Genomic DNA, 14,826 nt, shown 5'->3' with positions numbered 1-14,826 from the left:
AATATTTGTTTTGTACATAAAAATATTTTTAATATCGTAACGTGTCAGTGTGTGCTGTTTGTAAGACGAATGTGTGTTAAATGTGAATAGAAAAGCTCATTGACATGAGATTTGTAAGAATTGAAATAAATTTTATATTTTTTACCAAAAAGTTTTTATTTCAAAGAGAATCCACTACACTTAAAAAAATATTCGTAAGCTTACAGGAATATCATTTTCGTTTAATTTTTGACACTGCTTGTCAAAAAACTATGAAATGAAAGTATGAGATGAAAAAGTGTTATTTGAGTTGCTAGAACTCGTCGTCGCTGAGCTGGTCTGCGCGGCGCAGCTCGCTGTCGGAGGAGCTGGAGCGGCCACCAGCACCACCTGCCACGTCTACAGCCCCCGCCCCCGCCCCCGCTTCCGCCCCCGACACCTCCTCGTCTGCGCCCACACATACATACGTACATCAGTTCATCTTACGCACGATAATCTAGTATAAGTCTCTAATAAATTCTACAACTGACCGTCGATGAGGTCGGCGAAGTCGTCGGCGGCGGCCAGAGTGCGCGTGGCGGGGCGGGGCCTCCAGCGGGACACGCCCTCGCGCGTCTCGCGTCCCTCCCCCGCCGCGCCCCCTGACCCTGCTCACACACGACATGTATTAGTCATACGACCCGTGATCATTTATTCTACAATAGTATGTAAAGAAATCATTAACAAGAAAACAAGAGTTCAATGTAGGTGACGGCGTACCAAAGAGCTGCATGTCGGAGTCGGAGTGCGAGGGCGAGGCGGAGCGCGAGTCGTCCTCGTCGCGCACGTCGTCCAGCGAGTCGCGCGCGCCCATAGCGCCCATAGCGCCCATAGCCCCGAACGCCCGCCGCGCTGACCCCAGCCTAGTGCCTGACATAATGTTAAACATGAACAGATTTAAGTACAAATTGGCAGAGACGATAGTCAAATTACGAGAATTCTTCCTGTGACATGGTAAAGAGTACGTACCGGCGGTATTGATGCGCAGGCGAGTGCGGGGCCGCGCGGCGGGACGCGGCTGGTGTATCGAACTGTCCTTACTCTCCGAGCTCGACTCCTCCTCGTCTGGGAAACAATATCAAATGTAGTTTCATTATTCTGTAGTAAATTGGCAGAGATACGATTAAAATAAGCGATTACAGAGAAAAGGCTTTTACCAGTGTCGTGTAACTTGCCGAGCACGTCCTCGGCCTCGTACTTGTGTATGAGCTGCAGGATGGCAGCCTGCTGCTCCTCCGCCGCCTGCGACAACCGCACAGAGCAACACACCGGTTATACGGTAACGTCTCTCCCCAACCCCTGGCCCCCTGGAGCTCTCTCACCTCTGCCTGCGCGCGTTCCAGCAGGCTAAGTTGATGCTTGAGCGCCTCCACGCAGCGATATCGCACCACGTACTGATCCCACAGCTCCGCGATCTCCGTCTCCAGCGCGGACAACTCCGACTGGTACGCCGGCCTGGTGCAAACAAAACAAACTCTGGAGACGGTGTAATGGTATACGACACTCCTCTGTCTCGCGTGTTTTGGTTCTCCCTTTTTTTATTTGTTTATCAAAATACTTGATCTTTTGCACGGTGTGCAGTCGTTTCTCGGCGCGTTGCAGGTCGGCGTGGCGGCGAGCAAGCTTGGCGTCGAGCGCTGCTGCACTGGCCGCCGCGCTGGCCGCCTGCGCACGCGCCGCTGATACGCGCTCGCGCACCACGCCCACCCCTCGCGCCAGACCCGCCTCCAGCGATGACATGTCCAACGGACGCGACAGCGCCGCGTCGCGCTGCTCCTGTCAACCGGCGGCCGTTTACTTTTAAATCCTAATTGATTAAAATCTATCCACCCTTGTCTATAGGCGATAACTTGCTTTGTTGTTGGCCTCCTTAGCCAGCAGGTCGTAGAGGAAGGCGCCCTGCGCGGTGATCTCCGTCGCCAACGACCGCGCCCGCTTTATCTCGCTTATCTGAAACATTTCTGTGACATTGTTTTCTCTGTAACGACCATGACATTTAAGAAAATAATAAAATACAACACAAACATGTAAGCGACCTTAGCGGTGACGTCATAGGAGAGTATGGCGTTGTGCGGGCGCAAGTCATCGGGCGGGGGCGCCCGCAGCGCGTCGCGCAGCAGCCGGCCAGCCTTCAGCAGCTCGCGCACCGCCCACCCGTCCGCACCGTACACGCGCTTGCCGCTCAGCTTCACATTGCCAAGGGAGTTCTGACATTCAAAGATTTATGATTACCAAAAACGTCACCTAAGAACATTTAAACACCGCTGGAGACACATTTTTAATCTATTAAGTCATACCTTTTTAAACGAACGTTCAATTAAAAAAAAAGTGGCGCTTTAAGAAAGAGGTCTACATGTAGCAGTTATTTAGTATTACGATGACTGTAGAGTTCTGTAGTCTGATGATAAAACAAAGACACCAACAAACAGTTCAAGCGCGTGTGAAACGAAGGCGACGCGTCCCTCCAGCGTGTCTCCGCTGCCGGCGAGCGTGACGTCGGGGTCGAGCCTCGCGGCCAGCCAGCGCACGCACGGCTCGAGCAGCGCCCAGTTCGCACTCCGGAAGCTCTCCATGGAAATCGCCTGCGGGTATCCCAGCACGCGCATCACCTCGATAAAGTCTACACATTGCACAAAAAAGGTATTAACAGTACTGCGAGTAGGAAAGTATATGCAGTAATACAGCAAAGCAAATGTTTTGTAAATTATCAACAGTGTGTGACAAAAGAAATTAAGCTAAAGATTTGAGCCTGAGTGTTAGGCCGAATGTATAAACGACAAACTTATGTAGGGAAAATATTAATATTATGTTTATATCACTTCTTAATTACGTATGACATATTGTGTCATTTCTTTTATGCAATTAAATAGTAAATACTTACTCCTGATATCTCTGTAAGACATTTTGCTAAATTCAAAAAACTCGTAATACTGGTAAGGTGGTAAGGAAAACACTTTTGTTTTCAAAACATTGCTATGGTAACGCAAATAACGTTCCGTTTTACATTTATTTTATTTCATGTTCCAAATATTTCAAACACCGATAAAGTTTTCAAACTAAACTATGCCAGCTCACTAGCGCCACAACAGTCAACGTCAAAATAAGAAACACAATATATTTTTCGTATTACAACTGTGTTGTTCTGGCCTCATTTTAGTCTACGTTCCCTTCCCACCCTTTTATTACAAGGAAATGATGGGAAGGAAAAGTCATTTGACAGAGGAGGGGGCGTATAGGAAGGGGAAATATCTTATTTATGTGCGTCTTCTCCTCCGTCGATCAAAGGTAGGTAACGCATCTGTAATTGCAAATGTACATGGGCAGCGGTCGCTTCGCTATTTCTGGGAATTCAAGTGGCCGCTTGCTCGTTAGCCACCGTATAAAATAAAAAAAGCTGTCTTGTCTTTTTTATTATCTATGTCCATGTTTTACACATTTTTTGACATAACTATCGGCGACAGCAGCGCCTCTTTCACCAACCCAAGTGTTTTACACAAAGTCAATAGTTTACATTGTAAATTATTTTTTTACATTATTGATATATTTATTTTACAGCATATGGCTAAGAAATAAAACAATGAAATAGTATCATAAATCTATATTATTACACATTATCTACTTCCACACTACAGTAGGGTTAGATTAGTTATTTGATCACATTAAAATAATTAAATTGAGCACACCAATAATATGTTGTATACGACAATTTTATTTGTCCATACTTTTAAATAATACAAAATACTAAAATCTGAACAAGTTGTACTAAATGTATGTAATATTGTTGCATACAACATATTATTGAACAGGATCTGTCTTATGTTCATTGAGGGATATTTAATATGACAATACCTCCTCCTTCCTCCATAGACATTCCTGAATTATTACCTGCAACGTCAGTATTATTACCACAAATAAACTAACTAAACAATAGATATAATCATCACCATCTCCCTGGCCTTATCCAACTCATGTGGGGTCGGCACACAAGGTTTTATAAACCTTAAAGTTTTGGTTTAATTTTTTACAACCAGCCGCCTGCCTGTTGTTAATTCAACTTGGGAGGAAAAACTAAACAAGTGTCAAAGGTAGAAAACTCATTTAGTGTGTAGTCTCCGATTCAAGTTCACTTTTAGATGAAAGAAATATCTTCAACAATATTAAGCCTCACTGAAAAATATTGATCAGTCGTAAACATTTGAAGTAATTAGCTGACATTGTGCAGGTTAGTGTGTGCTCAATTTAATAAAAAAATCATAAGTCTACGACAGTGGGCGGTCTCTTGAGCTCACGGCGGTGCGACTCCTCTCGCTTCTGAGCCACGCGCAGCCGAGCTGCCTTCAGATGTCTGTTGCATAAAGAGAAGCACAACATATATAATATGAACATGCAATGCTTAAAATTATACTAAAATCTTCATCATTATCAAAAAAGAAAACAGCAATATTCAAATGATAAGATACTAGTCCGCTATGTAAATTGCCTATGACTTCGTCCACACAGATTTAAAAAAAAAACTAATCATAAACATGGCCTACATCACACAGGGAAGTGAAGTGAAGCATCCCGACAGTGAAAGAATTCTTAAATCAGTTATTTAAAATAAGCAATCAAATCTTTTGACTTTATAATATTAGTACTTCAAATATTAGACTATCTAGCTTGTATTAGCTTGCTTTTGTATATTTTATTGTATCCGTGATCATCATAAGGTAAGTGTCGACCTAGCAGTGTCTCACCTCTGTCGGATCCTCTCCTGTGTCTCTGGTGCGGGCTCACGCTGTGTGACGGCAGCATCGCGGATCAACTTGCGCAGTTTCTGCAGGCAGTCTGCCAGGTTCAGTTGCTGGGAGCGAGTTGTGTCTGATCGGATGATCAAGTACCCTTCCTTAGACAGTTTCTTACCATGCTGGTGAAAGAGTTAAAAATTATTTGAATGTAAGCAATGCATTTTTTCATAATTATGTTTTTCTTAACGGAAGTCAATATTACATACCAATTCAAGTAACTTTTCCTTGATGTCGGGATGCAACCAATCTGCCTCATTTAATTTGAATCTGAGATCTACTTTTGTGTGCACCTGGAAATTATAAAACTTTGCTTTAACTATGACTAGGATTTTCTTTTTAAATTTTGTCATACTGTAAAAGTTACAATTCAACCTCTATTGATATAAAATGAAGTGTTGAGAAGATAAGACTATTAATGCAAGTTACCTTGTTAACATTTTGTCCCCCTGGTCCTGAGCTAGCACTATAAGTTATGTCCAACTTTTCCATTGGAATGAAACCAGAAAACTTCTCTTTAGGGTCTGGTGTCTGAAAACATTCATGAAAACTATGGTATACCACTTTTTGTTACCGTAATAAAGCTACTTACATTATATTTTTTGAACAAATCATTAATAATTAAAAAATATATGGCAGTCTCTTTTTTAACAATTTTACAAAAAATTAATAAAATAGCAACAATAACTTACAAATGAAGGTGTAGTAAGTTTTAATGAACTATTTGGGTATAAAGTTTCTAACGAAATTGCACTTTTATATGCCATCGTTCGTTTTGTTAAAGTTGAATAAAAGGCGATTGAAGCCATTTTGCTGAGATAGGTGAGTCGAAAAGGCATTGTGGCCATACTTGTTTACTATTGTTCGAATACCAAGTGATAAAATAGTATGTTTTAGTGCATAATAATTAATTGAATAACCATTCGCTATGCTTACTAAACATAACCTCAAATGCAAATGTCAAAATCCAAGTCGCAAAACTGACACTGACATTGATTGGTTGACGTTTGACGTTAATGACATTAGTTGGTGCTGCCAGTCATGGGTCGAGAATTCGTCGAGCTGAGTTATTATTAAAAAGGAGGAAATTGAATAAAACCCCCGGGAATCCATGAATTTTCAAGATTAGTGCAAAGAATTTCTGTCATTGCATTAAGTTAGTTCCATAGGTTTTGCCACTCGCCATTGCCCGGCATGGTTAGGTTTCTTATTTGCCTGGTCATGTTTTATATTGTCATACTGAACAAGAATAATAATCATAAACACGAGTGAATAGAAATAATCAAATCTTTTCAGTGTGATTTTTTACGGTTTGGATATTTATACTGAAATAAAAGGAAGATTAATTGCTTCGGTTTTATTTAAACTATTGTAAATTGGAATAGTATTATGTTTCAAGCAAAGAGTACAATAATATATAAACAGAAATGTTATATGTTTTCCTGGTTTCAAGTTATTTAATGTCAATCACCGTTGCATGTACAGTATTATGTCTACTATTTCTTATCTAATAAAATAACCATTTTAAAACTTTTAAAAAGAAAAAAACATAAATGCGCGCACAATTCACGCTCCAGATAATTTAATTAGGATCCCGTTCCGCTCACTGACGCCCTCTCGCGTTTCTACTAGACTTTTTAGAAATTAATTATTTCACATTTGATGGTTTATTCAGTTGTTTTAAAATTACGTTCAGGTAACAAACAATTTTTAACATTAACAAAACCAGAATACTTTGGAATACTGGTACTTCATTTGTACAGAATATGTACAGGTTTTAAGCTATTGAAGATTACCAAAAGTATTCCAAATAATGTGCGTTGCCTACCTCTATCCGACAGAAGCGGGAATGCACCGAAAGAGGATATTTTCCTTTTCTATTCGTCCCCTCCTCCGCTAAATCCTTTCCTTCCCATCCCTTCCTTACAAGGATAGGGTCGGAAGGGAATGAAGAATAAAATTAGGCCTCCGGCTCGCACGCTCGTCAAACAAAACGTGAAAGTGGTACCACTAGAAATACACGTCTGTCTTCTGTGTGATATTTCACCAGTCGAACCGGCAAATTTCTGCAATACCTAGATGTTGTTGTTGACTCTACATTTACTTTGACGTTACATTGTACTAGACATCAAATATTAACGTAAAAATCACAAGCATGAAATAACTGTGCGCGTAATTGTCACAAATCAGTATAATTTCCTAGACAGTGTGATATGTTGACAGCGAAGCGGGTGATACCGCGTGACAGTTTCGCACGCGGTATCACACGCCGCGCATTCCCGCCGCGCATTCCCGCCGCCCAGCCGCCATGTCGGCCGACAATAGTTGCTCCAATCAATCTTTATTCATTATCTAGACCCATAAAGAATGCATTTGATATTCATTCGACAGTATACGCACTATGTTATGGTCGTATTGAGATTTTCTCCGCGTATAATTTAAGGTCGCTACTGATGCTACTTTAGTTACTTTTATAAGCTGTACTGTTTATTGCATTCTCGTCGCAATCGTGCTAAGTTTGTATTTAACAGTGGTAGATCCCGCAACAATAATATTTGTTGGGTGCACGTATTGGCCGGGTTGACCGGTGAAATACCACGACCACATAGAAGACAGGCGTCAAGTGGAAGTAATTCCGCGTTTCTAATTTTAGTGCTCTTCTAATAACAAAAGGGTGGGAAGGGAAAATGGATTTGGCGGAAAAGGGGACGCATAGGAAGGGAAATATCTTCTTTCTGTGTCTCTTCTTCTCCGTTGATTAAAGGTAGGCAACGCATCTGTATTTGCGGAAGTCTATGGGCAACTGTCGTTACACTATTTAGGCGAATTCAGGTGGCCGTTTGCTCGTTTGTCACCTATTGATATAAAAAAAATCTTTGTTTGTTTGTACTCCTAGAAGCCCCAGGTAATGAGTGGAAAAGCTTAGACACGTAATATCAGTTTTGTCACTTTACTTTCATGTGAACTTCACCGACTAGTCGCTGCGATGACTTGAAATCGAGTCTCATCTATCAAGTCTTCACTGTAACTTCAATCATCATTAATAAGTACTTTGTTTGTACTGTACTGAATAATTGAGGTACAAATGCTGCGTGACCCAATCTGATTGTTGCTGAGTTACGACACAATGTCAAGCCGTGTGCATTGGCGCATGATATGTGGGTCGCTCGGTCACAATATGCCATGTCAATACTTTATCTTTGTGTACTCAGATTCATTTCAAATCCCTATCTGTACTACCTCTTGTCTTTCTTACAATCAAATCTGGAGTATGTCATTTTTCGAGCCGTTTTTAAAATGCTATTTTATTCTTTGTTTTATAAAATTTAATTGTTGAATAACTTGTTTTAAAGTGTGTTAATTAATCTATATTTGATGTTATACTGTGCAGCAGCGATTGCAGACGCGGCGGGCCGGCGCGTGCGCACAGCTTTCATCAATTATGATAATGTTCATCCGCCGCGCCGCGCCGCTTTCCGAATTCCGTGAGAATTAACGAACCTTGCCTAAGCGCTTCACGTATTTTAACTGGATCACAGTAATCTTCTCTCATTGAAGATTATCATTAAAACAAGTAAAGAAGTGATATCTTGCAAATTATTACAATTCTGATTTGTAAATCATTCCCATGAATGTTGAAGTATGCTTAAAGCGCTACTTGGTTACAAGATATATTCCCCATAAAACACCTACGCAACAAACACAACTCATTAAACTAAACTCAAGTTTGTATCTTTGTGCGTTTGGACAATCTTACTAATATTATAAATACGAATGTTTAGATGATTGGATGGATGGATATTTGTTGGATCCGCAAAACGGCTCAACGGATGTCGATGAAATTTGGCATTGTCAGCATAGCCTAGAAGAACACATAGGCTACTAATTAAGTTATTATTTTGAATCCACGCGGACGGATTCGCGAGCAATAGCTAGTTCTTTTATAAAGTGTAGCTATTTTGTAGAATATGTTGTATGAAATTACTTTCTCTGTATTTATATCCCGTTATGATTGTACGATATGAAAACTTATTTATGCAACTACGGTTTGATGTCAAGTATCAAATCTTGAAAATATGTACATCTGTAACCGTTGGTTTCTGAGACTGAAATCTCTGAATAAACATATCGTCATCCCTGTCATTAACTTTGACAAAATAGAGATAGCAATATGTTTTAAACGTAGACTTTGATATCAAAAACCCGTGGTAAGTAGTTCCGTAATTTATTTTAATATCTTAGTGTTTTTGTGCATTGTTTTACATATATCTAAATAAAAATAATGAGTTTAGAAAACCGTTGTAAGTACATATAACAATGGTACGGCTTTTAATGCTTCCAATAAAATTTGCGTTTTGAACATGGAGAGAGCTGGACCGCTAACTTAACACATTTCTAAGTGAAAACTTAAAGCGATGACGATAAAATTAAATAGCTCGTAACAAAATTCGCAGCTCTCGCGTTTTCACGCTCTTTTTAACTACCACTTTACTTTGAACTGCATAGATCTTGATTTTGTGAATGGGTTTAATACCTACCTATATGTCAGATTTAGAAGTTTGTCAAGCAAAACAATCATTAACTTAACTATGTCAACTTGAAGAAGAACAAACAGACCTACGATTATCGAATTTCATTTGTTTTACATCTTCCTAATATTATAAATGCGAATGTTTAGATGGATGGATGTTTGTTTGAAGGTATCTCCGGATTGGCTCAACAGATCTTGATGAAATTGGCATAGATGTAGAGCATAGTCTGGAAGAACACACAAGCTACAGGAGTCACGGGCGAAAGCTAGTTCTAAAACATTTTTTTTTATAAAATAAAAGAAGAAACATATCTTAAATCAGTTGGATTGGTAATAAATATTTTCAAATTACAGTGGGCCTAGCACGATTATTTGTGACAATCACCTTCGTTATCCTCAATTTTGTCAAAAATAGTACGAGATTTTGGTACACTTTACGCCCGATAGGGTTGCAGCATACCTAAGTTTTAATGAAAATTTAATCGATGACGATACGATGGCGATTGTCACAGATAATCCCTTGTAAAACTGTTGAATAGCGTTATGTGGAGCTAGATGCTTTCAAGTTAATTACAATTAATATAAATATATTCATACTAATGTTTATTGCAGCTCATGTTTACTTGATTTCTAACCGCAGAGTGCGTCTATTAACTCCATCTCACTATCTAGATTGTTACGATTTCCATCTGACGCATTCTAATTAGTGAAATTTGTTATTTGAAACATAAATTAGTTTTACCAAGTTTTACCATCACTCAGTAGAAATTTCTCTTATATATTTAAATTACCAGGAATATATTAAAAAAAATAATCTGATCGTAAATAAATATGTAAATTTTTTCATGCACTCTTTCATTCATCCTTACAACATACTAAAAGTACCGAAATACCTGTCTTAAATTATGTGGCAACACCAAAGATTGTATTCTAGTATTCTAGGTTCTACATAGATACTTAACTCGAATGTTGCCAGTTAAATGCAGATAACTCGGTACGTTCTTCTTACCACAGTTAACTGTTCATTAGATTACCCTGGATTCCATGCTATTTAACTATACTTACATCGTCACAGGGTTGACAAAAGCTCGTCTTTTATTTGTTTATCCGCATTAAATTACTTCGATTATAATAATATGACTAATGCTATAATATATGAATAATGCTATGTCGAATGCTTCGCTATAATAAGAAAGAGAACCAAATGATATTTAGTGGCCATAAGTAGATATGATTTTTTTTATTTTATATGTATACCTTTGTGCTATGAAGATTTTTTTTTTATTTTAACTACTAAACAACTAGCAAGAAAACTAATGAGCTTAGTTCCGAGGTCGAAAAAAGTATGTACAGCCCTTAGAAGTACAGAAACGTAGAAAAACATCGCTACGGACAAAGTTGCATTTAAAGTGATAATTATGCATGCAAGAATTTAGTAGTGGTATTAGTGTAAAATATATCTATTACAAGTACATTATAGAAACTGCTTAATATATAGGTTTAGGTAAAATAAAGCTAAGTTTGCGCAAATAGCAATGTCATAGCGTTAAATTGTAAAGCATCACTGACGGAGTATTGACCTATAGTAACTGTTAATTGCTTAATTAAGTTACTCGGTGCTTGAATTCAAATTTTATCACACAACATAAATCACAAGTGAAGATGAACTTGTTTTGAACTTTCACGGGGAAAAATAACTTAGCAACTTCATACCTCGTCATTGGCGGGTGGTGAACACGGGGCGACGCCATTGGTCCAAATAATAACGGGTCGTCTGCGGCTGCCTTCATTCGCCTCGAGCAGGCGCACAGTCGTCGCCATCTTCATTTCGGTCAGTCCGCCGCGAACAGTCGTGGGGGTAGCGTCACTGTAGCGTTTTAGTAAAGGCACAGGCTTAATACAGCCGGTCTTTTTAAATCTTAGTTTTTTGTAAGATTTTAACGTATCAGTGTAAATCAACCTATCATTGTGACAATATTTTAAATAGTCGGGACTATATTCGGAGTGCATCAGTGTAATTTCGCGATCTCCGCGACTCCATTTCTTTGGTTTGTGATAGGCGAAGTGCAGAGGTAAGTTTTTTATGTATGGCCGTGTTTTGGCAAGAGCGAGAGTGCGTGCAGTGCAGTGAGGCAGGCGGGTGGTGGCAGGGGAGCGCTCGCCGAATCGATTGTCCCCGGTTCCCAGCTCCCGTCCCGTCCCGTCGGCTCTGTGCCACACTCCTATAACTGCGTACTACACCCTCGCTTCGCCTTGCCTCGCACCCTCTCCCAGCCCTAGCCCGTCGCTCACTTAGTTATCCACACTAAACTATCGCCGTGTTGTTTTAATTTTAAACATTATTCTAATCCTTAATATTTTTATCTAAAGTTTTGGTTTACTTACATATTTTACGAGCGACCTAAGTGTTCATGACATTGTATTATTAACCTAGGGCTTAAGGTTTACAAATCTGAGAAGGGATATTAAGTTTGGTAGTTTTTGTTTACAATGCAGAACTATTCCGAAGCTGCTTTATGCTATGTTTCTATTTAGCATACAGGTAGGATAAAGCACAATCTTCTGTAATACAGTAAAGAAATCGTTTGGGAAGCTTCGATTGCAGATTCAGATCCGCCATATTGTTGTCAACAAGTTCGCATTTGAAGTTGTGGGATTAATAATTTCATAATGAATTTCTACCATCGTTATTAAATGGGGTAGATAGAAATATGAAGATAAAGAAAGGACAATGATAAAAATCGACACTTGTGAAGTAATTTTTTTCCAAATAACCTGTCGAAGGTCGTTGTGTCGTCGCCGTTGTCGTAAAAATCACAAAACAAAAAAAACTCCGAAAACTACTTGAACTTTTAATGAAATGGACGCTGTTTATTTTGTATTGAAGTGATGGTTAACTTCAAAACTAGATAATGAATGAGTAAATAAGTAACAATAGCAACGGAAGTCTGTGAACCCTAATTCAATTCGTGAATATTACAATTTTATTGCAGTTGTCTTGAAGACATATATTTAATGTTTATCATATCCTAAACCAATAATTTGAACATAAAAACGAATGTTATATCAAAACAATGGGTTGTAACCGTCGGTTTCTGAGACCAAAATCCTTTTAAAACATTTAGTTAACTCTGTTTTGTCAAGACAGGAATGAAGATATGTTTTATACAGATATTTTGGACTCGGAAATCATCTGTAAATGTCGTACAATTAAGACCACGTCATTGCTGAAATATAATTGAAGTAATAAGCGATTTCTGTTGACGTGATAAATAATTATTACCTTCTGAGGAAATGATAGTGTCACCGAATTAAATCACGTTTCCGAAGATGTTCGTGAGGTTCAGCTCGGCGTGCGTGACGGCGACAATAATATCGAGGCCGAAGTAACGGCCATACAGCATCATTTTACGTTACACAGCAATTTTACCATTATTTATTATCCACTTAGATAATAATCTAATAGTATTCAATTCGCATAGAAGGTATAGAAAGAGTAATGACACTGAAACTGAAACACGTTTTTTGAATAATTTATCTTGATTGCTAAAAAACGAAGATCAAAGAATATACGATGCATATAGCGACAATGGTCTTTCGGTGACATAGCACAGAGATTATGTAACCAAAAACTCTTTAAGATTAGATAAATTTAGTTGATTTGAAACTCTCTACCGACTTTAGCTTAGGCTAAAGATCGAAGTAAATACCATGGTTTGGTTTGATTTTGTAAAGATATATTTGTGGTTTTTTGAATCTGTTAAGTTTCCAAGTCACCCACTCTAGTATTGTGTTGTGTTTAGACAGTCATGTCAGCACTGTAAACAACAGGCTGCGAGAAACAAGGGTTTCTTATGTTTATGTTCAACTTCCGTTTTTTGTAGGTTTATGTTGAATTGGACCGGAGTTGGAAAGCGGTGTTTAAATAATTGACACGGCAATGAGCACTCTACACACTAGACACGAATTACACAGAAATTCGACCCTAGTAATCTTTTAACATCTTTCCCAAAAACTTGCATTATGTTAATACTAAACTAGAGAGGTAATAGAAGAAGAGTTTTTCTTGTCTAAACATCGATAGGCATAGTATGGTAGAAATATAATACGAGATATCCTACCTTTACCTCCCATCTTAAATAGTACCAAATGAGTTCTCCATTAGTATGGTATATGTAGGCCAAGCCCCGCATATCTCTGCCGCGCAAATGTCAACATTCCAGACTTCTGGACCGCGACCGAGGACGGAAGCAAATAGTTATATTTATATTAGATTACATCCTCGTGTCATAACATAACCAATAATGTTCTGTGGAATAAAAATACTTTTTTATATGTAAACCAAAGAAATCTGACCAACTATTTCCCTATGATACTGATGGTAAGGATACCTACGAACTGAATGGTCAGTTGTCAAAATTGGAAAATCTAGGAGGCTAGAGGAAGCCACGGTGGAATTGACATTCATACAAAAACACATACATACGAAGAACATTACGATGAGTCAGTCTCGTAAAAAATATGCACAGATAAGTAATACGAAAGCTTTGGATATAAATAGTCTGCAAGTCGCGTCGCATTCGCATTGATCAGTGTGTGCAGCGAGGACGACGCAATTCCTGCGTCCCGGCCCTTATCGATTTCAAGGGCGAAGCCAGACGCGAGCGAACACCCAAACCAACGACGAACGAATTTTATTTATCCCTACATGGAATCACTTTACTTTTTTGTGTGCAGTGCAGTCTAATGCAACGAACTATTGGCTTTTAAATACCACAATCTATATATATAAAAGAAAGTCGTGTTAGTTACACTATTTATAACTCAAGAAGGGCTGAATCGAATGACTGAAAATTGGTGGGCAGGTAGCTTAGAACCAGGAAAAGGACATAGGATAATTTTTACCCCGTTTTCTATTTTTAATTCCGCGCGGACGGAGTCGTGGGTAAAAGCTAGTTCGCAATAAAAAAGAATTCTTTTGTTTTATTCCGTTTTTGTGGTCAAAAATTATTAAGAAAGTGCTTTCGAATTTTTAGAGCTTTCAGGAGTGATCTCTGTCAATTAGTCTGTTATTTTTTATAAATGTGCTTTATACATTAGTGAACTCTTGACAGACTGACTTATTTATTATATTCGCGTATAATTAATAATATAGTGCACCAAATAAAGTCTTGTTATTACTTAAAGTATCTGTTTTGTATCGTTGTTTTTAAATACTACTTCTAATTAGTGATTAAACAATATTTTGTTTTGTTATACTTTTAACTTGGTATCGGCATCAGTGGAATCGCAGCTTAAATCGTCTCGACGCAAAATAACGATCTCTGCTTCAGTATCGATTGCAAGGCAACTCCTCTCCGCCTAGTCACGCACTATGACGGGCTGTTAGAACCACACGAACCATTTGGATCACATATCATCCTGTCTTTATATTATGGTTGCTATTTTTTAAAATGAGGACTTAGATACATTTTATATTCTGCACCTGCTTTT

General features: G+C 38.6%; 3 protein-coding genes across 3 annotated transcripts in view; 1 reads left to right on the top strand and 2 right to left on the bottom strand.

Moving 5' to 3' along the window:
* Positions 1-292: 292 nt before the first annotated feature.
* Positions 293-2,950, bottom strand: LOC106721374 (clusterin-associated protein 1 homolog). Its single transcript, XM_014516296.2, has 11 exons — positions 2,900-2,950; positions 2,442-2,638; positions 2,055-2,225; positions 1,873-1,968; positions 1,577-1,794; positions 1,341-1,473; positions 1,176-1,260; positions 988-1,083; positions 739-888; positions 510-626; positions 293-426 (listed from the first exon to the last, which is right to left on the bottom strand). The coding sequence occupies exons 1-11, from the start codon at positions 2,919-2,921 to the stop codon at positions 293-295; spliced, it is 1,419 nt and encodes a 472-aa protein (XP_014371782.2). The 5' UTR covers positions 2,922-2,950.
* A 927-nt stretch (positions 2,951-3,877) lies between these two features.
* LOC106721401 (peptidyl-tRNA hydrolase ICT1, mitochondrial) lies at positions 3,878-5,774 on the bottom strand. Its single transcript, XM_014516326.2, has 5 exons — positions 5,495-5,774; positions 5,232-5,333; positions 5,012-5,095; positions 4,755-4,924; positions 3,878-4,363 (listed from the first exon to the last, which is right to left on the bottom strand). The coding sequence occupies exons 1-5, from the start codon at positions 5,648-5,650 to the stop codon at positions 4,270-4,272; spliced, it is 606 nt and encodes a 201-aa protein (XP_014371812.2). The 5' UTR covers positions 5,651-5,774; the 3' UTR covers positions 3,878-4,269.
* A 5,364-nt stretch (positions 5,775-11,138) lies between these two features.
* The window catches only part of LOC106721417 (protein singed), a 29,581-nt gene continuing 25,893 nt past the window's right edge, over positions 11,139-14,826 (top strand). Inside the window, exon 1 of the mRNA XM_014516344.2 lies at positions 11,139-11,405. The gene's annotated coding sequence lies outside the window, so the exon portion shown is untranslated. The remainder of the gene's footprint in view (positions 11,406-14,826) is intronic.

Source organism: Papilio machaon, chromosome 10 (genome assembly GCF_912999745.1).
Source record: "Papilio machaon chromosome 10, ilPapMach1.1, whole genome shotgun sequence".
NCBI classification, from domain to species: Eukaryota; Metazoa; Arthropoda; class Insecta; order Lepidoptera; family Papilionidae; genus Papilio; species Papilio machaon.
The sequence above is the reverse complement of the archived record's forward strand: the minus strand, read 5'-3'. Positions and strand labels throughout refer to the sequence as shown.

Excerpts from the sequence above, each read along its gene's own strand:
- LOC106721374 (XM_014516296.2), bottom strand. The coding sequence starts at position 2,921 with ATGTCTTACAGAGATATCAGGA. Across the intron at positions 1,084-1,175 it reads CGGCAAGTTACACGACACTG|ACGAGGAGGAGTCGAGCTCG; the intron begins GTAAAAGCCTTT and ends ATTGTTTCCCAG. Across the intron at positions 427-509 it reads CTTCGCCGACCTCATCGACG|ACGAGGAGGTGTCGGGGGCG; the intron begins GTCAGTTGTAGA and ends GTGTGGGCGCAG.
- LOC106721401 (XM_014516326.2), bottom strand. The coding sequence starts at position 5,650 with ATGGCCACAATGCCTTTTCGACTCACCTATCTCAGCAAAATGGCTTCA. Across the intron at positions 5,096-5,231 it reads GGGGACAAAATGTTAACAAG|GTGCACACAAAAGTAGATCT; the intron begins GTAACTTGCATT and ends TATAATTTCCAG. Across the intron at positions 4,925-5,011 it reads AGGAAAAGTTACTTGAATTG|CATGGTAAGAAACTGTCTAA; the intron begins GTATGTAATATT and ends CTCTTTCACCAG.